At 34.6% G+C, this 27152-nt stretch overlaps 1 protein-coding gene across 4 annotated transcripts in view; it reads left to right on the top strand.

Moving 5' to 3' along the window:
- The window catches only part of LOC149799567 (beta-1,4-galactosyltransferase 4-like), a 54507-nt gene that overhangs the window by 9316 nt on the left and 18039 nt on the right, over positions 1–27152 (top strand). For 3 of the 4 annotated variants that reach the window (XM_089958900.1, XM_089958901.1, XM_089958898.1), the window contains 3 exons: positions 18399–18718; positions 20391–20626; positions 22789–22991. In XM_089958900.1, coding sequence (XP_089815026.1) covers positions 18403–18718; positions 20391–20626; positions 22789–22991 — 755 coding nt within the window. In that variant the 5' untranslated portion in view covers positions 18399–18402. Of the gene's footprint in view, positions 1–9458; positions 9581–18398; positions 18719–20390; positions 20627–22788; positions 22992–27152 lie in introns of those variants that run through there. The other variant, XM_089958899.1, reaches the window with a different exon arrangement.

The following is a 27152-nucleotide window of genomic DNA, read 5'->3' as shown; positions in this document are numbered from 1 at the left end:
GTGGCAGAAAGATACACTCCAAATCACACAACAAGCACAGATGTGTAAACCGACAACTTCCCTTTTTGCGATCGAATTGCTTGATTTCATAGAAATTCCATGCGTTATTTCGTTTTTAATGCAGTTATCATTCTTGGTAGTCTTGCAACCCATTCACGAGATCTCTTGTCTTTCTGAACTTTATTCAGGGATATTTCCTGAGCATACTGATATCCAAACAATCGCTCACCAAGTGTTCGATAAATCGCTCAACGATTGCCTGATCGCGATGAATTGCATTGTCCTCGTCTGATTCTGAAATTATGTTTTTTCATCAGAGATGTTACTGCGCCAAGATATTCTTTGCCATGATTAACCTGCAGCAACTGTGTCATCGTAGACCACCATGTGGTCCCGGTCCTAATTGATAAATTCGTACAAACGCAGATGCAACTTCAGTTGCTCTCTTTGTTGATAGTGGTTATGCTTCTTTACATCTGCTTGCAACGTCATTGACAGTCAACGCATTGATTAACCGTTCTCTCCGGTGTTTGTCTAACGGTTAATCAATGCGATTGATATCTACCAGATTTAATAGTATCGTGTGGTAAAAACAAAATATCTGCCTGATGAACCTCGTTGGGAATTGGGAGTGCTGACATCAAGATGTGCGTACTGAATTTTTTTAGGTGGTGGTAGTTAAATTTTGTCATATTGCCTGTCATTCTAACCAATTTACAGTAACAGAACGTGTGACAGTCGCTGCATCAGCAAGTTTGCTAATTGCTGTTCTATCCCTCTAATATCCCCTTGGGCTATAATAAATTGAGTCGATTATAATAGTTATCTATGATTAATTACCCGCCCCTACCACTATTTTACCTTTCATCGCAGATATTACCAGCCAATTTCCTAGTGATTCTCTGAGAGATTTTTTTAATACAGATTTTAGAGTGTGAATCAACTTCACGTTTGCAATATGTCATTGTTGTAAATCTGGATTTTTGTACAGGACATCCTGACCTTGGCACGCTTGATCAATCGCATTTATTAGATACTTTCCAGGTCTTGGCTGGTCTCGTTCGTCACGTCGGATATAAAGTCGGGTTCCAGAACCACAATAATTATATCCAGGAAGATGCTTCACACCAAGATATTTAGACCATAGAGGCCCTGGTAATTTTCCCAGTGAAGCAGAGATATCACCACCATTGACTTTCGTCAAGTGAGAGATAAATCGTATTTGTTTGTACCACATTTCACACATTTACCTTTAACTGCACGCTTTTTATTCTTCGTTGTTATTGTATTTAATCCACTGGCGAGGGTGGTTGCTCTGCATCGAACACAATATAAATTCATATTATTTATTGAGATGGCTCAAGTGCGATAAGTTGTATTTAGCGGCACCATATGTAGTTGATCAGCGTTGCTACGATGTGCTTAAGGATTTTAATGAAGAAGCGAAGTCGTCGGATGAAGATGGTAATGATATTGTAGATTTTATCACCGATATTGATGAAGCTCCATCTGTAGATGACCTCGATAGATGTAATAATAATCTCGTAGTATACGATGATGTCTAGCTGGAAAAACAATCAAATCCAGCTCTGATAGTTTCCCGAGGCAGACACAAAAACACCGATATTATATATGTTTCTCAGCGATATACACAAATACCTAAAGCTATCAGAGATAACTGCAATCATCTGGTTGTCTTTAATGGTGTTCATACCCACACATTAATAGTCATCCATCAGATGTGGTGTTCAGGAAACATGTATATGATTAAATTCAGAAACGTCTCGCACGCACAAGCTATTCCTCATAGATTTATGTGTTGATCTGTCATGTCAGAGGAAACTTTGATTATGGCTTGGAGTGTGGTGCTGTACTAATATTCTTTTGATTTATCACGGTAATATAATCCAAAATGTTTATTTCTAAATTCACTGCAATTCCAAATTAATGTTTAAGTCCAAGAATATGATTGAGCATTAATTCTGGTGAATAATAATTTATATTTAAAAAAATATCCAACCAAATTAAAAACTGAACACAACAATAAGACTGATTCTGCTTCAGAGGTTAATGCAAACATGCACAATTTTTCAAGTAAACAAGTAAAAACCAATACAATAATACAATAGGCTAGTTTCTATTAAGTAAAACATTTAAAGTTATCCACAAGTTTAAGAAGTTCCAAGTGGAAAACTGATGTCCTGGATTCTGAAAACATGTTGACCTCCATTGATAATGATCTCCACATTTAATATATGATCTTAAGAGAAATGTTAACTATTTATTATGTTGTTTACAAAATGAATGTCACTGGTCAGGTACAACAACATAACCTTGATTTTGGACAAGGTGAAGTCCAAAATACAAATTTACATTGATTCATAATCAATAAAAAAAGCAAACAGACAATACAATTCAATATTCAAAACACCCTTGAATAGAGGACTGACTGGCATTCAGTCTGGTTTTTTTCCATCCCAAGTACATTAAACTCAAATTCACCATCATTGTAAGGTTCAAATGGTATATCTATGAATGCTTTTCTGGCTCCAATAAATTGATATCCTTCAAAAATTTAAAAATAACCGTCAACAATTAGTTTTTTCTAATAAAATCATCATATAAAGGTTAACCATGTCGTGAATTAGCCATTTGCATTTTTTTTAAATAGCCTGTATTTAAACACGCATTTGTAAAATTTCCTTTATGAACGAGAGGTCAAAACCACGAGAGATCGTTTGTTCCAAGGTCCATTGTGCAATCCAAAAAAAGACTTCATAATTCTCAGTCTGGTTCGAATTAACCCAGGAGACCAGGCTGTATTATAATGGATGCAGAATTTACACATCTCAAATCGTGCTTGCCCACACGTAAATCCTTGTTTATTCCCAAAAATATTAGATACAAATTTCATTATTATGACATGCATCCAAAATAATCTTGGTAAACTTCTAATAAAGTCCAAAAGAATTAAAGGTTTCGTATAACTTCAGAACTCGAAATGTACTGGTTCGCCAAAATCGTGACGTTGTCTAGAACTCCTTTGAATAATTCCCAACAGTTCTAAAATAATATATTCCAACGAGTACATTACATTTCCATTGAACACTCTCTAATATTTAAATATAACATAAAACAAGCCTGCAGACTTCGTGTTACAACAGGAACACAAGAAATAAGAATGACTCCAAAATAAGATTTAAATATCATTGCTCAGTTCTCAACTTATATATGCCTTCAAATGTCTAATACGAGTATATCTTGCAATATACCCCCACGTAACATATCTTACTACTCAATTTATTCAAAATACCAATTAATGTGACCTACCTCATCCAAAAGGAATTCATTTAATTCTTCTAAAATACCACCTGACCAATGGGGAAAAAGGACGAATCGTGTAAACGTATTTACTAATAAATGTTATTATTAGTAATTATAAAAACATTTGTAAACGTCTATTAATTGATCCTACGCACCTCTACGTTCTAAACAGACGACGATACATCCTAAGTAAGTACACCAAATCCATCTATAGATAATCACTACAATGTAAAATCATTAATAAAAATACAAAACTTAGACAAAATTATATATATATATATATATATATATATATATATATATATATATATATATATATATATATATATATATATATATATATATATAGTAGACATTACACATTCAGGTGGCACAAAGTTTTCTTCAGAAGAATAAGTGTTAGTCCATTAATGACTAACTAGTGACAGGGAAGTTCACGTACATGCATGCAAAAAATACAACCATGATTAGAAACACGCTTTGACAGCTATAGATATTTTCTATAAATATGCCTGGCCAAGACAGTAATAATCAACAAGAAAGATTACATGCTAAACGCTCTCAAGAAATCGCCAAAGAGGGACGCCTGAAAGTCACCATTTTATGTCGGAAACGTTTCAAACCAACGTTCAGGATTTCTTGGAAAGCAATCCATCAAGGACTTTTCAACTTCTTTAGACTAAACTCAATGTATCTGTGATGAAGAGTACTAAGAAACCATTAAAATCTTGAACGTTCAAGAGTTTCACAATGAACCAAGGAATAGCCTGAGGCATATTCGTGGATAAAATACTACTTAAAATGATCAACATAACCCCAGTTAGAAAATTGAAGAAACAAAATTGTTCAAAACTATAGAATGATTTCTTCTTTTAGTTAAAAACTGTTACATTTGGAACTCCTAAGTTCTAAATTGGTGAATAAGTCCGAAATTAAAAAATGTAAACGAATATTTGCAAAGGGATACCTTCCAAATATTATGGAGGGAATATTAAGAAGGCATGTAATTATTGGTGATTTGGGCACTGGAAGACTTAAAGGAATGATAGGTGGAGAGCATGATTTACGAAGAAAAGTTATAGCTATAAACAAGCAAACCGACTTATACAAGAATGAATATACTTTGCAGACTGTAAAAATGAGAGCTAGAAAACATATTCCTGTACGAGATAAATGAATATTGCCTAAGGGTTGGGATACATCAGCAATCATTATCCTATTCAAGCAGATGACGTTCTCAAAGTACATATGTTGCCAGGTAAGCATTTAAATCATGAAAATTCCGATTTTTCAAAACATAACTAGTTGTTAAAAGGTGGTAGCTGACTATGTATAGAGACCGCATTTGAACACAAAGCAATTAAAATATGAACGGCATGCAAAATTGTATTGATGATAATGCAAATAAAATAAATTACATCCAAAATTATCATTATGAAACATGTTGGTAGATATAAAAAGGCGGGGAGGTGACTTAAATATGGACGGTGTCAGAGCAGGGTAATACATACAAAAGAAATAAATAGTACAAATTTACTTAAAAACATTACATGTTTCAGCTGATTTTCGCCACAATCTAGAAAGGATGAAACATAAAGACAATGTCAAAGATTATAAACTGGACTACAAGATTTTAAACACGATAAACTGTACTGAAAATCTACATTGATAGTTTGTTAAAAATTTCATTCAAAGAAGGTAAATAGGTGATTCATACAAACGCCCAAAAATATAATCTTTTGTCAGACAAATTTTTGCCATGTACAGGTATAACACATCTTAAAACAGCCAGCAAACATTAATAATTATCACACAATAAATTTAAATCAGTTGATATGGGACGACGTTTGACACCATCTACATGGACGTATGCCGAACACCTTATAGTGTGCAGATAGGTATATTTTAAAATTGTGCCTTCATTAAACTTTAGTTTGACTTTTAGTAAGTAATTCAATATAAACAACTTAAAATAAACCGTATAATCATGTTCCGATATGTTAGGAAAACATAGTAACAATAGGTGCTTTGGCAAAAAGTAGAATGGTAGCTGGATTCGAGGTGTCCGATGGCACAAAAATGTCTTCAAAATGTTATAAATGCGACAAACGAAACACTGATGGTAAAATGGACAGATACAATACAATATATCACAGACACAAAGATTGTGATAAAGAAATGACATTAAACCCAAAGAACGGTGATGGATAAGAAAGTCAACGTAGATTAAATATTAATGTGATAAATGCAAATAGCGCTCAATGCACACATTTAATTCCATCATTTTAACATGCGAAAGTCTATCTTGATCTGTCTAAAAGCAACTTTCGGTGCCAAAGTAAAGACCTCTAATGGTTACAGTTTTAAATAAGTATTGACTGCCAGGTTAGCAATAATAGTCACGTCTAGTTGTGTTGAACAAACTCGATGACCTGTTGGTAATTTATGAGGAACAAAACTTCGTGTACAGTCCCAACATATCTGATCAGTTTTTTCAAATTTTGATTGAGATGAAAGTATTGACTTGAATTCATCAAGTATTAGATCTTAATCCTCATCAGTGTATGTGTACCATTGATTACAGTGGTCTTTTTCTTCACTATAAGGGACAACTATCTTTGTTGACAGTAACATTCATTTAAACAATTAAGCAACTTACAAATTTCTCCCAATGATGGTCATTTCAGCTTGAATATAACCAATCATACTGTGTCCCTTGCGTTGCATTGCTGTCAACGATTGTCTTTCCATCTTTCGCTATGCTTGATACACTCATGATACATTGGAAAACGGGATAGGTTCTCAGACTGTACATTTTGTAAATTATAAAACAGGGGAGGATGATACAATATTTTACTCTTTTTAAGACAAGAACACAACTCCAGAATTTGATGTTCCCAGCATTTTAATTTCAGATGGAGAGTGTGGCTTTCTAGACGATGATGATGATGTATATAGTCAATCAGCAACACTTACAATCCTAGTCTGTCATCATTATCAGGCTGCCAATCCAATTTCTTTGAAATCAAAATACACGGAATGTATCAGGTAGAAATGAAAGTGGATGGGTCAGCACATCCCTGATTATATACTGTCAATCTGCTAAATGATGATAATGTAAAATGCAGACCAAGAGGAAAAACATACAAGTTGTTAAAAGACCAGATGGAATTAGAGTTAAGAAAGCTTCAGCTTCAAAAATGAAATGATTCAATTGCAGAAAGAGGAAAGAGACAAAGAGAAATGAAAATCAGAATGAAGAACATCAAATGGAAATGGAAATAAAAAAAGAAGAGAAGGGAATGCGGGTGTGGGACAAAAAGAAAAAGAGTAATAAGAAATGCATTTTGGACTAAAAGAAGCACATTTGGCAAGCTGAAAGCACTCAACTTTTACAAAAAAGTTCAGGGTTTTATAATACCAGGAATATTATGTTACTACCCGTTTCAGAGAAATAAAGTAGGTCAATATATTTCCTCATTCTGAGAAAATTGCTAAAATTTGAAAGCGCCAAGAGTACAGTGCACTTTATTATTACATTGTGTACTTATTTGAAAAGCTCGTGAAGTCTACACTTCACTCTTGGTACAGCTAAGTGCTAATTATAACAGGGGTTATTCTTTGGTACTTGAGGTTTGAATTTGCAAGAGGTAAAGAACAATTATTTGATACGTGGTGCTCATTCAGCAAGGTTGATCAAGATTACGGTAACCAACCATAAACCATTTTCGTTCACGAGTTCAAGAATTATAAATATAGTGACATCAAGACCTATAAAATGTTCCTCGCGCAGAAGACGAATATTCCTTGACTCACACAGTTTAATTTGTCAATAAGTCTTCTTTACGGCAGTGTTTTGGTAAGGAAAACCATCACAGTCTCATACGATCACTTTCAAATCTCAATTTTCCATAACTCTTAGTAATCAACCTTCTGATAAGGCTGCTCAGAAACTTTATCTATTCATATATGCATCTATTGCAAGAATAAAGTGCACGATATTTCTGATTGCTACAGATTGAAAGATCATTCACATGTAATTGGATACAGTGATCCGCTTTTTACTACTCATTCTCTAGATTTTAATCAGGTGACGAAAGACAATCACTCTTTGTCGAGCAGGAACAAGATCCTGAGATTTCCTGTTTGTTTCAGATGGTTATTAGCGAAGCTGGAGCCACACAAGTACATGTTTGTTCTTTTGTGAAAATCGTTTCCTTATGAGAACACGGAAACCACCGAAGGTACCCGTTGGTGACGAGTGGTCGGAGAGCTATCAAGTTGTTGTTTTAAATTGTAAGGAAATTCTTAGTCTAGCCGATCAAAGACCTTTGGCTGGACATACAGGGTTCAATGAGACTTATCACAAGACAGTGAAGATTTTTATTGGTCAGGATTTAAAAATGATTCTTGGAAATATTGTACATCTTGTCACACTGGTCCCATGACAATAAAACCCAACCAAAAGACGCTTAAAGCTCCTTGGCAACCAATTCATGCATTTGACGAAATATTTAGTAGAACGATGGTGGATTGTGTCGGTCTCTTCCCTAAAAGCAAGTCAGGCAATCAAAACTTGTTGACCATACTGATTGCTCCACAATATTTCCAGTGGCGATTCCATTGAGAAATATTAAAATTTAAACCATAGTAAAAGCCTTCATAAAGATGCTGTTTCTTTACAGTTTTTGGCTTTACCAAATCTGTCTCAACCTGATCAAGGGTCCAGTTTTATGTGTGTAATTCTCCAGCAAGTTATGTATGAATTTAACATCCACCAGGTGAAGTCTTCTTCATCCATAAATACAACATAATAGAGTTATCAACCTCTCTATTTCCCATACTTCGAAATCCTATTCAGGCTAAGTAGTATGGTCCTTATACAGTTGAAAAAGATGGGTGATTTAAATAATCTTTAACACTCTTGCGAGACAAAAACAGAAACAAGTTAGCTTTGAGAAGTATATTGATAGACACAGCGCTGTTATTCATTCAGTCAATTTAGTTGTAACTGCCCCACAAAGTGATGATTTAAACGACGGTATGCAACGGGATCCTTGTGTCTTTCGTGTAACCAACCAGTGAAATTCAGCAATATCGAATAATTGTGACCAGAAACAATCTTATCTAAAGTCATAAGAACGGAGGGAAGAATATCAGCTATTACGTGAATATGAGCACTTATTTCAAGATATTTGAACAAGAACAAATAAAACAACCATGGCGTAGAAATAGCAGATTCTACACCAGTGAAACAACATTTTAACAGGATGAGTCCTCTCAAACAGGATGAATCCTCTCAAACAGGAAAGTCTGTAAAAGGAAATCCAATATTTGCTGGAGAATGATTTCATAGAACCAAGTAAAGGTAATTTTGTTTCACCGTGTATTATTGTTCCAAAACCATATACTACTTTCCATCTATAGGAAAACGAACAGTTTCACCAAAACAAATTTACTTCCAATGCCTAGAATGCATTGACAAAATTGGAAATGCAAAATATATTACCATGCGTTGCCTTTTGAAAGGATCCAGGCAAATTCCACTCACGGAGGGGAGGTGTTGTGTATATTTAATTTGTATTGTGAGATTGGCTTTTAGCGACAATAAATGTTTATAAATCATCGTTCCTGAATCCGATTCATACAGCTGTTGTATAACAACATAAATATTGTATGAATTTCATTTTCTTCATGTCATTACTATATATATGGAAAAATAAATTGATTTTATAATCCTAAAAAATAGTTTTTCTTTGTAAAATTTCAAAACAATCTGCATTTTAGACACAATAATACTTTCCGAATATTTTTCGTTTTGCAGTAATGTTTTTCAAAATAATTACAGCATATATACCAGATCTGCCATCCATATTTTGTAAAGGCAGGTCAGGTTTAATGATCTTCCCAGTTTATTTAACATGATAGGCAATTACCACTGTTATTTACTATATTTTACATTTGTATCCCCTGGAGCAAATGTCATAGCTAACCTTCTGAGGAAGTGGTTGATGGTCTATTTGGGATCGATCGCGACAGCTTAACAAAATATATTCGACTCCATATGATGTCACCAACATTGACAACTATTGATAGTAAACAAATTAACATCCACCTCCCGCCAGATTATTTAATGCTCACTGTTCACGTTATGTAAGTTAATGAAACACAGCCACTATCATTAGCATGCGTATGTGTTTTAGTTGCAAGTTCATGTACGCGTGAGTGTTGATGTCAACAACATTACTGTCAAAAGGTAGGTAACATTCTGTGTTCCTTTCAAGTAGTCAAAACACACCATATTGAACCTACATACCCATATTTCAATAACCGAACCTATCGCCCTCATTTAAACTGCAACCAGATGAGATTATGTTAACACATATTTTGACTACTAGTAAAGCAAAAAGATGTAAATTGTGTTTTGTGGATAAAACAGATTTTGTAATTTCAGTCTTTATTTTTTTATCCTACATTTTTAATGTTTTTTTAATTAAACGACAACACAACGATCCGGTAGCCTAGTTGTTAGATCGTCCGCCTCAGATGCTAGAGGATGCGCATTCGAACCGCGGCCGAGTCATACCAAAGACTTATAAAAAATATTAGTGGCTGCTGCCTCGTTAGGAGCTCAGCATTACGATTTTTGTGTTAGGACTGTTCGACCTGGTCTCAGTACAATGTGTCTGGGTGGGATATGACATGATGCTACATGTCTGCGGTATGATTCCCCAGTGCTACACATCACTATAAACTGCCACAGTGCAGACATCATAGCGATATGACTGAAAAATTGTTAAAGCTACGTTAAAAATAAAAAGCACACACAGAGGAAAAGACAATAAAGTGCCACACACCATGCAAATAGTTTGCGAAGTTTTGTCGAGACATAATTTGGTACAGGTTTTTATTGCTCCTCATCCACAAAACTAAATTAAATTTTTAATATAGGTGAAGAAGATTCAACTGTTGACATTAAAGCAGATACTTGGAGTGATTTCTTTCCTTTCTTGTCACAACACATTTGACTTATAATACCAACTTACTTTATATTCATTATAATTAATATTAAAATAACAATACATATTCTAACTTGTTTGAAGATTTGAAATATTTATATCTACACCCAGAAGAACTGTCAGAAATGAATAAAATTTAATAGAATTCCACTTATAACTAAAACTCCACACATTTGCCGATTCAGCTGACAAAATCCACATGTTGAAAAATCTACAAGTTTGAACCTGCTTATAGGACTTAGCTATGTTTTGAACTCGAATTTTATTAATAAGAACCTACCAGTGATTACATTTTGTGACGCTTGATGTATTACTATAAATTTGAAAAATGAACCTTAAGTTGTCTGTTTTGCAACTCAGTTGGTAATTATCATCACACTTTCTCTTTCATTGTTTTTGACGCAACAAGTATTAAAACTTTAACTGCACTGTTGAATTGGAATATTGTACACATCAAAACGAAAATGCAACTGAAGAAGAAATACAGGGACAGGTGGATTAACCATGGTTTCTATATTATTTATGGATCAAACAGGTGATTTTACCTTAGCTGTCAATGAAATTCGAGTAGAAGGGTTAGAATGTTGATATTGTGCATTTATAAATATTTGCATCAATTCCTTACGTTTGCTATTCACCTTACCTGTATATATAGTATGTTTATGTTGGTCATGAACGTATGTAAGGTATAAAACAGATCATTCTATGAATCAGTAATATTCCCTCTATCTGCAACAAGCTGTAAGTCATTGTACATAGGCTGGAAATCACAAAAGACTGCTGATCAAACTTGGATGTGTCAGTTATTACATTATTCCATATCCAATTTTATTTATGTATTACGTTTATCAGGAACATTTAAACAACTACTTTTATGCGATTTTTACTGTATAATTATGCAATGAAATTATGATTACTTAGCGGAGATGTCATGAAAATCTTGCTCAAGTGTTGCTTACAACTTTTCAGAAATTATTTCATTGCAATCTTGATTGCTATTTTGACATGCAATCCATTAACTTTTTTTTCCAATTTTTGACTGCATTTGATTATCTGCTGACTTGGCCTAAGTACCCGATTCTTTATATTCTTCCGCTGAACGATAATCACGTGGCTAAAGGTCAAGTGAAATCAGACATTAGATTAATGTAGAGTTGAATTTAAAATGTTCTATATTTCTTTCTCATCTGGCTGTCAATCACATAAGGCTGAAATAGTTTTAAAGCTTATCTCCTCGAGTTCGAGAAGATCATTCAATTCGATGTTCAAGACCTCATATCAAAGAAATCTTTGTTACTACTATGTAGTAGTGAGTAAGTGCAATGGAGACCCTTTTAATAAAATAAAATAATTTATTAAGAGAACTAAAGAAAAGCATACTAGTTGAACTCTTATTATCACCATTATATACTTGTATGTGGACATACTCAGATACAACTTTGGAGTCTTTGAAGACGAGAATAGTCTGTCCCCTATGTTGCGTAATGTCGAAGTCGTGTATCTCCTTAGTCTTTATTGTCAAATATATTGAGTGTCATTTTTAGATTTACTCTTGGAATAATGATTTCAGTTTATGAACCAGTTTTTTTTTAAAGATAATATTCTGGTTAATAAAAAAGTATTTATCACACTGTGTGCCAAATTTAAATTGGCCGTAACATTCGGGATAGATTGCACTTTTTCAGTAGATGGTTATACATTGCAAAATTTGGATCCGCCAGCTGAGTTGCATACTGAAAACTTATTAACATCTCCGTACTATATTTATTACTGCATACAACTTATTTGTTCTGACCACGGATGGCTATTGGCGCTGGTGATGTCAATCACTTTCAGTCAACCTTGACCATGCTGAACAATTCATTTTTGTTACACTACAGCATATCCTTGTAACCAGCACATATCAGGAACTTTTTAAACAGTCTGTTGCAATTCTTTGCGTAAATAACTTCATCTATCTAGATAAAACCGTATGGATTTTTTCTCAACTCCAGTCAGGTATGATCATGGTCCATGACAATTCAGGTGAGATGTTGCTTGCAATCTGCATAGCTCTACAATCGTTTAACAAATTCTGACGTAATTTATATGAACATTGACTGTGTGTATATTATTGTATAGACTTAGATATCAGATTTTATGTTTTTGTCTCATCTACTCAATTTCCCACCGAGTTATGATCCTTGACCATCGCCACACCTTCACAAGATCTGTTGCTTGGTTTGATGAAAACTTGAATCAGCTGATTTCATGCATTTCACACCATCATTTAGAGGATGTGTATGTGTGTGTGTGTGTGTGTGTGTGTGTGTGTGTGTGATTTGGATTTTTAACGTAGCTTTAACACTTTTTCAGTCATATTGCTACGATATCTGCAGTGTGACAGTTTATAGCGATATCTAGCACTGGGGCATCAGTCACAGTATTTTGACACCTGGCCAACCAGTCCTAACACTTACCTCTTAAGGCTGAGCGCCTAGCGAGGCAGCTGTTAGTACCATTTTTATAAGTCTTGGGTAAGACTCGGCTGGGGTTCGAATCGGCGACTTCCCGCATCCAAGGCGGACGCTCTAACCGCTAGGCCACCAGAGCGGTCATTTAGAGGAGTTATATTAACTTGGTTGTCTTTTGTTCATAACAATGATATCCCAATACAGGTTCTTGGAATAAAAAGCGTACGGAATAAAAGGGGTTCTTTGCAATGCAGTGTACCTAAGCTTACGTTCCTACTACTAAAATTACAAAATCATTCAAACAACATTTTCAACTGCTGAACTAGCAGGATAGCAACTACATTGCAAGACGCGTGTGATTAAGTTATAAATATTTGTTTTTAAATTATATTCACAATTATCCTCTACTTACCTAGCCACCCATCAGTCATCAATTTTTTTTTTATCTTCTTTTTTTTGTGCCTTGAAAGCAATTAACATCCACAAAAAGGACTTTCTCTACATAAGATTTGTTTGCTCAGTTCGTTCATTATGTCAGAGTGCAACAATTTCGAAAATCATTCATCAAATTTACATGTCATGTAAGAAAATCTAAATTGGAATTTTAAATTAAAAAAATGTTCCTTTACTCATTGTTCGAGTGATGAAACCTTGAATCAACTGACTTCATGCATTTCACACCATCATTTAGTGGATGTGTGTGTGTGTGTGTGTGTGTGTGTGATTTGGATTTTTAACGTACTTTTAACACTTTTTCAGTCATATCGTTGCAGTGTGGCAGTTTATAGTGATGTCTAGCACTGGAACATCATGCCGCAGACATGTAGCATCATTTCTCACCCATGCGACAGAGAAATCGAGTTCTTTCTCTAACCTTACTTTTTCATCTCAGTCTAGTCATCTCAGACCAATCATATCAATCAAGGTGTCCACGCGCTCAGGACTACTTTTAAAAAGAGAAACCCTTGTTGTCTTCTGCTGTGCCTGATGCAGTTGTTCTAAAATCAAACACCACCAACAACAAATATATAACAAAAACATAGTAACTTATGGTCAATCCATCTTTGAGAACACGCCATGCAAAAACATTTCGAGAAAGACAAAGACACACGCATAAGATGTCGAGCTTTTTGGTATTATGCTAGTTCGTTCCACACAGTATGGTCAATTTTATCCTGTATGCAGGCCTAGCTCAGTACATTTTCAGGTCAGCGTCATTAAATGTAGCTAAAGCTACCTAACTAGTTTTAAATACTTCGTGTGAAACAAATTATATACTGTTAGCAACATTTAATGATGCTAACCTGAAAATTGACTGTGCTACAGATAGGATAAAACTCTCAATGCTGCGTGAAATGAACTATGACAGAAAACTCTGATCCATGCACATAGTTTATAGACCTATACACTTCATAGCCTCCCAACTCTCTTAACTGCTACGGAACAACTTATTAACAGCCAGAAATGTGTTACGTCAAACATGCTTTATTCTAATTTTGTTAAGCATCTCCACTGTACCCCAGTTGATTCAAAAATATACCTAAAAATTATTTAATGACAAATAATGCACTTACCAGCCAGAAGGAATCATTTCTCCGTCAAAGCATTAATCTATAAGCAAATGTCACTGTAGCACTTGCCATATTTCCAAGACAGAAAAGTAAATTTTCAAAGAATCCGTGAACTTGAAAGTTTAACACATGGTTATCCGCTAGGGTCCGTATTTGGAGGATATTTTATACACAATTTTATAATCAATATTAAGGACAACACAAGTATGTCACAAACAGTTTCATCTCCTCCAAAGAAAAGGAGAGCTATATACGATAGTGACACAGATCACTATTTACCCATGAATAATCTAATGAACAGTGTTACTCTTCGTTACAGCTTGTACTAAGTATAACTACAGCAGAGCTGAATACCAGTATCGTTTCATTATTTACAATGTAACTTTTCAAAATTGGAACTGAAGAAAATGAAACAGTTTCTTGTAATAAATATTAATTATTTATTACCGATTTCATATAACATCTATATATTAAATGTGATAATACCGCATTACTATGCGACGTTTGATGTTAATTTTCTTTGCTCACGCGTATAAGCTGTGTACTTCGGACGCAACGGTCACCACAGCCCTCATTAACATATTTGTATTCATGCGCCGCATGTAAACATTCGGACGTGATCACTAGGGACGAATTCTTTTTACTTTAAAGGAAAATATTGGGTGAGAAAAATAATCTACGTTAGGGTTTGGACCGAGACAATGAATTCCCAGTCGCAGGGTTACATTATATGTCTCCCCACTCGGGCAAGCCTCGTGGGGAGGCAAATAATATAACCCATTGACTGTGATTTCCTTGTCTCGGTCCAAACCCCAACATAGATTATATATGTCCCATCCACCCAGACACAGTATTTTGACACCAGGCCAACCAGTCCTAACACTAACCTCTTAATGTTAAGCGCCTAGCGAGGCAGCTGTTAGTACCATTTTTATAAATCTTTGGTGTGACTCGGCCAGGGTTAGATTCCGTGACCTCCCGCATCCAAGGCGGACGCTCTAACCGCTAGGTAACCGGAGCGGTCATTTAGTGGAGTTATGTTAACTCGGTCGTCTTGTGTTCCTAACAATGATAGCCCAATACAAGTTCTTCGGCTAAAAACCGTACGGAATACAAGGAGCTATTTGCTATGTAGTGTACCTTAGTTTACGTTCCTACTATTAAAATTGCAAAAACCTTCAAACAATATTTTTCAACTGCTAGCATTGCAAGAAGCGCGTTAATAAGTTAAACATAATTTTTCAAGATTTGTTTCTAAATTATATTCAGGATTACCCTCTCTTTACGTAGTGACCCATCAGTCATCAGATTTTATTTCTTTTCTTCTCTTGTGCGTTGAAAAAGACTTTCTCTACACAAGATTTGTTTGCTCCGTTTGTTCATTCTGTCAGAGTACAACGATTTCGACATGCATCCATCAAATTTAAATGTCATGTAAGAACATTTAAGATGAAATTTTTTTAAAATATTTCATTACTCAATGTTAATACAAATTCTTAAACGTGTGAATTAGTGAAGTAATTAAATGACATCGAGGAGATATTTCGCAGTTTTACTCCTTGCCAAGAATACATTTTGTCCCGGATAGGATGAACAATGGAAACTATTCAAATTCAAAATACACTTCACTTGAATAAATCTGACATTTATACAGGATGTTCGCAATTTGTTAAATTCTACATTTTAGTACTTAAATTCTAAAATGTGTGACCAAAAGGAAACAACACTGCATTGTGCAATGAATATTAATTTCATTTAGCTTCTTTGTTAACAGTGTATGATTGATGTAGCACACCTTCCTGGAGATTTGACTTAAGAAATAACATTAACAACCTTTATGTACAAGTATCTGAAAGATAACAACATTAATTGTAAATAATACGCAGGCCTATTATGAATTTTTATTTCACAACTTGACATCTTTCTTCAGGGATGGGAAGCAATCGGGGTTTCTCGATAATTCTACCATCAGAAATGCTTGATTTATTTTGCTTTACAAATGCAATCAATTGATTTTATTGTGTTAGTGTGTGAAGGTTAGGAGTTAGGAGTCGATATTCGCGGCACGGATTTTATTTCTGCTTTAAATGAAATATAACTAACATGAATTATATTGGTGATATTATGTATGTATGTATGTATGTATGTATCCCGCTGCCGAGAGAGAGAGAGAGAGAGAGAGAGAGAGAGATTATGCTGAACGTATTAGTTTCAATATCATACTTCTTTGTCAACAGTACATTTAAAGAACATAAAGAAAACGGGGAGATGTTTTGCTATCTGGAGATAAAAATAAAAGCATTTTTTCTCTTGCCACTAGCTCAGTTACTTGCATGGTTGTGTCGTGGAAGATAATCAGAGTATTCTTAAATCATTCTACCTTAGTTAAGCTGGATAGCATTGGCTTTTACATAATTTAGATAGTCGAAAAAAAAAGAAAAACAAAATATATATATATATATATATATATATATATATATATATATATATAAAGAAAGAGAGAGAGAGAAAGAAAGAGAGAGACAGAGTCAGACAGACAGAGTATTACTGACTTGCCCTATATGGATTTAGAGGAAGCTTATTATTGTGATATATGCTTGGCGGCTATGTTTCATTGGTCATCTCTGGGATCTCTTTGAGAAGAAATAATTTATTAATTTATTGGTAGAACCAACTCAATGTTCCTTAGGTATCTACCGCGAACTGTGATTTGTTACGGATAGCAGAAATTTTGAAGTGTTAACATAATTACTTTGGATTCGGTTCGCATGTTTAAAATCCGCGTGAATTAGTCAAGCCATTAAAATGTTTAATTGTTGGATCGTTATGAGATAATGTGTGTCGTACGGCGAGGCTCTCGAGAAGATTACGTGTTCGATATTATCGCTAGAGCTTTTCTGTGTTGAGAGCTTTGACGATAAAGAAAATGACACGGAGTTCATAGAGCATTGTCATTTTTACTGTGATGATTATTATCTAGCAAAACAGTGTTATTGGTGTTAGTTAATATTCAAGTATACTAAAACTCTGTCCCAATAGCTACAGCAATCTAGAAACGCTGATTTTATAAACAATGGCTCACGAACATTTCCTTGCTCGATTCTCGTGCAAATCTGGGGTACTTTTTCCCCATGAATGGTGACTACTGTGACATCTATAAGACTTATGGCTGGTAAGGAATGTTTTCTTTGTATCATTATGTCTATACTGTCACCAACTTTTGTTTATAGGTTTATTTCAAAAGTATAGTATTAGTTTACCGGAATAACATCAGTTATTGGTATGCTGCATCTTAACGGAAGTTCACAGAATGCTTTTCTCATTATTGGGAACCTGTCCAGGTGAACAATATGTCACCTTCTATAATCATTTTTCTTTGAAATGCCCCGAGATTATAAATACGACCATATATACACCTTATGTCGAAATGAATTTGATTTGTTTTATCTGACAGCTCTTCCCATAATAGCACAATACTTGTACATGTTTTATACATACCAATAACGTGATGTGAAGAAGAAAACAGTATATTTGTCCAATGAGTCATTTTGCATGGGGTTCTTTCCAATGTCTTTGTACTTAGAAGCGGCGCACAGAACGATACAAAAGCAGCACACATGGATACACCTTGTAATTTCGGGAAACATATTTATAATTAGTACATGTTAAAACAATTATATTAGTGTTGCATGTATTGGATACTAATTTCCTATGAGGTCATTCTTTGTATGTTAATATAACTCGTTGAGCATCATGATTACATAACTGTAGGAGGGAATAAATATATACTGAAAACATGTGCAAGTATGATATAAACTTGCATCTTGCATCTATATGCAGCAGAACTCCCTCGGTTCTTGGACACTTAGGTTAATTACCAATTTGCTTCTAAATGTGATATTGTTAACACGCTATGATCTCTGTCCATCTACTTATTGTCGCATCTCTCTCTCTCTCTCTCTCTCTCTCTCTCTCTCTCTCTCTAAAGAGAGTCATTTTACAAATTTGCTTTAATTTTTCTTCGCTTACAGGAGCATGAAGTCTATAAATTGTTCCAAGTGCCTAGTCAGCATTAAAAGTCTATCCATTGCCTTTTTCGTCATCATTGGCACAGCTGTCCTCTTATTTGCCGGATTGTTACGGTCATTAGCAAATATTAGGCACCACTTGTATCTTAACGGAAGCTTCACTCCGTTACTGAGGACGGGGAAGGACCAGTTCTACAAGATCACAAATGGCATCTTTCTCATGGATTCAAATATGGATGACCTATATAATTTGGTGGCTGGAGGGAAGAACACTGGACATACAACCAACCTGAAACCTTGCCCCGAAACACCGCCCGGTCTCGGTAAGTTCACCTTCATCGGTGTCGAAGTTTTGCCTATAAGGCCGAGGTAACGATCACGAAACACAGTATCGTTATCCAGAGCTACTTTGTGACGCAAACAAAGTTCATATCAATGGAACTTTGACTGTGCCAGATTGAGTTATGCAAAGTCTGCATGTGCACATTATATATATGTGGTTGAATAAGCAAACATTGTTGATCCGCTAAATACAAGTAAATTGGTTCGGACTGTATAGCCTCCAGTAACCTATTCTGCCAATCATTGTTTATTTGTTTCCAATTCCTTATATAAATTCTAATTAGAATTCCATTAAGATATCTTTTTTAAGTTTAGTAAAATACCTCTTATAATAATCCGTATAATCATAATCATAGGAATACACACACACACACACACACACACACACACACACACAAACATTACTCAAGGTAAAAGCAAAACAAAATAATATCAACAGAAAGGAAATGCAATTTGAATCCATATCTGAGACGATCATGTTTATAAATTGATATACCTACCAAAGTATCGAATGATGTAGATATTATGTGTAGTGTTCGTATTTATGTCTTGTTTCCTATGACAAAATTCATTTAGACAAAGTTCCGTCTACAACCCTAAATTTCAGTCATAATCAAGACAAACGTTTAGTACACAATATAAAGTAATATATATAACATAATGTAAATTACTAAATTCAGCATTTAACTACAATACTTAATTTTCTAGTATTTCCATACCTCTAGAATGTTTTATTACTTTCTTAGTTTAAAGGTCTCTAAAGTACTGTTGATAAAGATCCCGGATGTGGTTAAGATGCCGGATTTAGCAATGAAAACTCAGCCAAATATACAAATCAAGATCCTTAACTCTGCTAGTGTCCTAGTGGTAGTTATTGCTTTTTTCTAATGGATATTATTTCGTAATTTACATCAGAAAAGAATGTTAAAATGAAATTTTGCACAAAAACAACTATGTGAAAAAACCTGTTTCGTGTTCATTTTTATAATTTGCGTCATAAATTTGGAAGGCTGGATTTAATGATGCTTCGAACTGGTTGTATGAGTCAACCTGCGTGGTTTTTGTGATGACTCGATATGTTGATTTAGACAGGTCAAGAATTACTTTCAAGCGTTTTGTTTGAGAATTTTAAAAGCAAAGAAAAACAAACAAACAATAGAAGGAACTTGAGCATAATATTTCTGACATATTGCTAACTCGTTCATATTATCAGCTAATCTGAAAGTCATAGAGTTTAAAGAAGCAATGGTCTTTTTTCATATGTAATATCTCGCAAGCAGAAACTGGTTGATTGAATAATGCATTGAGTCACCGTCCCACCCGTGAGACACAAAACCACACTCACGCAGACATACATACATAAAATAAATCGCCTCATATATTCAATCAAAATGATTTTCTATGCAGTCATAACCCGCTTACCAGAATGAAAGAATTCTTGATAATTCTCAAAATGTTCTTTCAAAATGACATAACATTTCTTACGGTACTAATTTTCCTGAAACATTTTACCATGAATTAAAAGTTTAGATTTCAAATGAGTGATGCGCATTTCCATCCTTGATGAGTCTGTTGATGTGCTGTTAATGGACTGATTGAAAGTATGATTTATTGATATACATGTTTTTGTTGTTAGTTATTCGTTCATTTCAGTCGGAAAACTTAACATAAGTCTTCAGAATGTCAATGAAAGTGTCACCAATGAAGACAGCCTTCGACGTGTTGTGTATGGCGGAAGGTACAGACCTAGTGATTGCTCAGCAAGGGAGAGAACCGCGATTATCATACCGTACAGGGACCGACAGGAGCATCTGGATATTTTGACAAGACACCTACACAATATTCTTCAAAGACAGCAGCTGGAGTATCAAATATTCGTCACTGAAATGGTAAGCGGAAGTGTAATTATTCCAATATGAACCTATTTATGTATGTATTTAACTATTTATATATGTATGTAGCTATATACCCATACATTATGTTTAGATATATAAAAAGTTTAATGTGCCAAGTTATATTCTACTTTATAAATTAATTATGAAAACTTTATAGATGCAATCGGTCAATTAAATACTTTTCCTATATGCATTATTGTCATCATCATCAGCATCATTTTGGGAGCAAAATTCTTGTCAATAATAATGAGATGAGTGCTTCAGTTGTGACACTTCTTGTCAATAATAGTGAGGTGAGTGCTTCAGTTGTGACACTTCTTATCAATGATAGTGAGATGAGTGCTTCATTTGTGACACTGCTTGTCAATAATAGTGAGATGAATGCTTCAGTTGTGACAATTCTTTTCAATAATAGAGAGATGAGTGCTTCAGATGTGACACTTCTTTTCAATAATAGTGAGATGAGTGCTTCAGTTGTGACACTTCTTCCATCTCAATCATATCGTTTTTCAAATGCTTTCTTTCAATGCGAACCGCAATAAGATACTATGTAAGAGTCAATATCCCCAAGATCCACAATGAGAACAAAAATGAAAACAGTCTACGTTAGATAACTTTTGGGTTATCAGGGCTAACAACCTTTTTGATAAATTTGCATTATACACATAAACGTGGCATAACATCATATAAGGTAAACGGGGATCAGGATAGGGAGTACATCCATTTTCGTTGTATAAAAAATATAGTAATACTTGTGCTCATGTTATATGAGTATCAGGAAACTTGCTGAATGATTTCAGTCCTTTGCTTATCAAAGTACACCAAGAGTCGAAAAATATAGATATTTTTTAATTAGTGTTATAAATTCCATTCGTAATTGAGACATGTAATAGGATTTTTTATTATGGGCCGAGGTATGAGCAAATATTTATGATTGAGGTAAGTGATACGATATTTTCATTTTGAGCTAAGATAGGACTCAATAAGTGCAACTGATAGATGTAAAAGAATACTTAACTGAAAGATGGTACGACGGACAGATAGATGTTGTATATAATAATATCCTGAAGATTTCTAAGGGTAGGGATAAGACAGGTACTTGTTTCCTTGACACAGTACTACTAGCTCTTCTATGCCTTGCCTATATGACTTACGGTACTAATTCAGCTTCCATATTACACGTATGCAACGAGCTTGATATAAACAATTAATAATTTTGATTTTCTGAACGCTCATGATCAAACTTTTGTATCAGTATTAACACATCCCTGATGTCAACTTCTGTGTAGAGAAAATCAAACGCGTCGGGCCATTTTCTCATCTTCACGTGTTTCAAACAGATCTTTTCAATTCCACAACAAACAGTCAGGTGCTAATTTCAGTAATGAGTTATCCAAACTAAATTATGTGAAAGGACTGAAACTACATCAATAAAATGCGTCTTTTGTTTTCAGTTACACCAAGGATAAACTATCAAAAGATTCTATTTTAGATCAAATCTAACTATCATTGTCAAACAATCCTGGTCAGCCAAACACGTACATAATCTATTTTATGTTCACCCATTTCTAGAATGCCTCCGATTCTAAGTTATCATTTGTACCGTGATTCCTTCAAATCCTCAGAAATAGGATACAATGATAATAAATGTGTCAGTTTGTTTGATACGCATTTACTATACAATGGTATGCTTGTCAATCAGCAGCAACAAGGAGTAATGATAATGCATGGATATGTTTGTTTAGCACAAGACTACTAGTGGTTCAATGTCATGCTTTCCTGTACGTATCAGTAGGGTGTATAAATGATTAAGCATATTAAACACTGTATTCAATGATTGATGAGCAAACGATTTTATTCACTACATTAAATTCAGATAGATATCTTGTTATTGTAAAATAATAGTCCTTCCAAGAATTTGTACGTGCGCTCTACAAATTGCTCGTGGCAATATATCTAATTACTTTTTTCATTTAACTGAAAACTCCACATGGGAAGAGTAGGCAACATCCAACAATCACATCACATCATTGCACAGCTTCGATCTTGTTTCCAGGACTCGTGATATTTTATATAATATTTATTCGACACCCTCATTGCTCTATGCACTCGATCTTAGCTGATGACATTTCTTCGTTTGTTTATCTTTGTTTTAGGCACTTCCAACGCAGTTTAATAGAGGACTGTTGGCAAATATAGGAGTCTTAATTGCTAAGGAAAGTGGTAATTTTTCCTGCTTCATAATTCATGACGTTGATTCGATAATGATGAACGACAAAAATCTATACAGATGTGGAAATCAACCGAGACATCTTGTCACTGGCAGTACAAATTATCGCACAGCGAACAAGGAATATGCGTAGGTTTTTATCCAAAGAATGTAATTAAACTCTCTCTCTCCGTTTTTATATACGATTCTCTATATCATTCTGAAGTTAATGTGAAATTCGCTTCTTTTGACAGTGTACAGTAACCATATGGTGGTCTAAGCAGAGAGAGGGTATAATATATGGAGTCAATGCAGATAGATACATCAATTCATTTTAGGTTGTAACGTTTGGGTCTAGATCCAGAGAGTGTGGACATGTCGTGGTGGTGTACTCGTGGATGGCTTTCGATGATATCAGACTAAGATAATACTTTTTCAAAATGGCAATATCTGAAAGGTGTGGTATTCAAATGTCCATAATTTTAGCTGGTTCGATTCTATGCATCGCGTCAGCAGCAATTGTCTCAGTGGGTTGCGAGCTGAGAGCCCGCCTAAACCAGCAAGAGTTGGCTGAGGTAGCGTATTTCAAGGCACGGCCTTTTATACATTGCCATGTTCTGATGTGCATTAAAACGTCAATTAATTAATTAATCTTTGATGCCTTTGTGTACTCACTATAGACTTCATAACAATGTATTAGGGCGATAATGGTGATGGAGTGGAAATAAAGTTGGGAGGTGTTTGTCAATCGCACAACCTAAACTTACTTGAATTGATAGTAAGCAGGCGGAAACTTCAACGTCTGCAAAAGAAACTATGCTTGTATTTCGTACAGCACGAATGCCTCCCGCTGCAGTTAATGTCAATAATTTCAATAAACAGGCACCAAGATTCATTTCAATGTCACAACAATGTAACCAGGAGACATATAGATGCCAATAATCAATCATACAAAAATTTAATTTTGAACATATAAAGCGGTGTCTAAGGATTGTGAGTAGTAATTTGGAGCGATATGGGGAGAAATGTGAATTAAAATTGTGAGTCATCCTGCAGTATTAATGACAATGTAATGTTAAAATTATATCAACTATTCAACACCTGGTTTTTATATACTATCCAGCACAATTTTTTGTGTACTATCTTATACCTACTTTGCTATCCTGTCCAATACCCATGTTTGCTCTCATATTGAATAACCATTTTTGATACACCATCCAACACCTATTTTTGGTACACTAGCCAACACCTCTTTTATTTAGTAGCCAACTTCTAGTTTTGACATATATTATTATCCAACACCTATTTTTGATATACAAACACACATTTTGATATACTATCCATCACCTATTTTGATATACTATCCAACATGAATTTTTGATATATTAACAAAGCATGATATAGTACAGAACATACAATTTGGTATATACACTCCACCACTCATCTGTATAAACCAATGACACACCGTGTGAATAACCAAGACGAATAAATTTATTAACCAACTAAAAGTGTGGGATTGTTTAAAATATACACACAGAAACAAACTATCACACATCAGGACGTATGTTAATTACCCTTACATTCACGTTCACGACTGATCTGCCAGCAGTGACAGTAGTCATTACATCATCTAAGAGTAATGAGATAAACTATTTTTCATAGTTGCAAACGCAATGATCCACACAAAAAAGGAACGATAATTCATGTTTGGCAACATTCAAAGTCAAGACGTGTTAGAGTTGGACTTAGAAAAGGAATTAGACAGTTGCAGCTGAAGATGTCGCTTTCAGATTATTTTCAATGCCCGAATGACCCTTTTGTGTGTGTGTGTATATATATGTATGTATATGTGGGTGTTTGTGTGCATGTGTCTGTTTGTGAGTGTTCTATCTTATCCATAATTGATAAACGAAATGAAAAGGAAGGCACACATACATTGTTTTGTGTATTCTTCCTGCAGGAATATGTTCTTGAATTTCGTATTCCGAATGTCCATTCCTCTCGTTCTCGTTTCCTTAGGACACGCTAAAAACGAATGCCATGTTCTTGACATTCATAAAATGTATTTTTACTTTTGTCTCACTTTGTCTGTCTTAAAATTTAATTTTCCTAGACGTTGTAGAGATTCTAGAGTCCATTTCCCCTTCTCTCGAGGGGCATACCAATAATTTTTACCTTTATTTTTAGAGGAGTCAGAAGCTGTATTGCAATTGTCTCTTGAATGACTCCCTGTAACTCTCGGACTAAAAGTGTGATCTGTTATGGCTCTTCCATCCTCGCAATTCGAAACAGAATGATAATATGCTTTTTCTAGTGACAGTCTCTGTAAATATGGAAAAACTGTGTACTATGATCAAATAAAATTGTTTTAAATAAACGTGAAACGGTCACACCTTTCGAAAGTAAAATCAGAATCTAATCGAGGGCGACGTTCTGTACCGCCTCATAATTTCATGAAGTATTACCAAAAGTTCACGCTAGCGATTTATAAGAAGACATGAACAATATTGAGCCAATATCAGTAATATCTACCATAACACAGAGAAAGTGGTTCGTTAGATAGCACTGAAGTGACTTCCAGACAATGTAGAACGAACGCTCGCAATTTCCATATTTAAGCAGTTCAGGTATAATGTTCCAGCTGGGAGCAGTTTTATTCATTGCAGACTTACTGGAATCAATGATAGAATGCTGCGACGTTCATCCATTCCGTGTGCAATTTTCTGTGTGGATCGAATTTAGTACAAATGGAGAAATTAACTTCTTCCAAAATCTTGGAAATATTCAACACTTTAAATAATCGTACTATGAGTCTACATGGCCGTTGGAAAAGCTACTCCTCACAGAACAAACAAATCACATCCAACGAAGCGTCAGTTAGTCAGTGTATTAGCGTTCAAGTCAGGTAAACAAGTATCAAGATCTAATGTACTTAGTCAGTGTCATTATAGCGGTTCAAACATATGCAGAAGAAATAAAAAACGAAGCAGTGGACCGTAAATAATAAAGGAAGTGTCAGTTTATCGAAAAGATCCAAACAACGGTCCTTTTATAACAAGCAGACACCTCCAAAGAGACCATGTGTTCAGTTCCCGAGATGTAAAAGCTTCAAGATGTGTTATGTCCCATTTATCAGTTGAATGTTTATATTTACGTCGCTCATGGACTCCTGTTTTAATGACCTAATATTCTAGCCGAAAAATACATTCAAATTTATCATCACAAAGATTAGTTTCATGCTAGTGCTACTATTAGATGATTTCTCTGATACATATACTATTGTGACAAATGTGTCCATTGATTAAATAGAAGGGAGCTACATATTAATTGTGGAGAAAGATCTCGAGGATGTTTAGCTTCAATATTGCATAAAATAATTGCTACAAAGGCATTGAGACTTTCTTGACAATATGCACCAATTTCAGACATATTGGTCCTTTTCAAAACAAGGTCACATATTTGTCCAGGACTGAAACCATATCGTTTAATATGACCAAATCGTATAGCGTGAGCATACAAGGTACTTAATAACAAATTAGATATCTGAACCCGAGCAAATATTGAATAACAATCAGAACAAAAAAATTAAGGACTGTGAGGATTATAAATGTTTTGACTTTGAATGTTGACAAACATGCATTATCATTCCATTTTTGTGTGGTTGATTGCGCTTGCATCTATTACATGAAAGAAAATGTATTTTATTACTGTTAGATTTGTAGCTTGGTTAAAGGGGAACGTGAAAAGATACTTCGTGACTCTAGTATTCTTTCAGAGTTTACCGAGTGTGTATCAGGTTTCCACCGACGATACTTGGAGAAAAGAATTGGTTCATCGTTTCGGGAATCGTCACTGATGTGCTGCAGTTACAACTAAATATTACTCTGAATATAACGGACAATTTCTTTTGATATATTCGTCAGAACAAGGAACAGAGGATCCATCAATTACCATGGAAGTAGAAAACCAATCTTTCAAAGTTTCCATGAGTTATTTGGATATGCCATGGAGCAGGATGTCTAAAACGTTTTAATTCCAGAAGTGGCTAAACCTTATTTTTAAACTTTACCAATATTAAAGCTAACCAATAATTCGTTATTCAGTATTAACTCAAACTCAATAATACGACCGCGACACTAGGACAAAAGAGGAACGAGAAGTTTTATACCAAACTCATTCCTCAGACCTATTTTTATTTTCAAGGATAAATATAGAAATATTGTCGTTCAGATATGGACATTTTACTAAGTTGGTTTGGAACATTTCGACCACTATTTCTAGATCCCGAAGCCTTGGCTCCATAAAGGATGC

The sequence above is a fragment of the Sinohyriopsis cumingii genome, chromosome 5, assembly GCF_028554795.1.
Source record: "Sinohyriopsis cumingii isolate HCF-2022 chromosome 5, ASM2855479v2, whole genome shotgun sequence".
Lineage (NCBI taxonomy): Eukaryota > Metazoa > Mollusca > Bivalvia > Unionida > Unionidae > Sinohyriopsis > Sinohyriopsis cumingii.
Note: the sequence above shows the minus strand (reverse complement) of the source record. Positions and strands in the feature narration are given on the sequence as shown.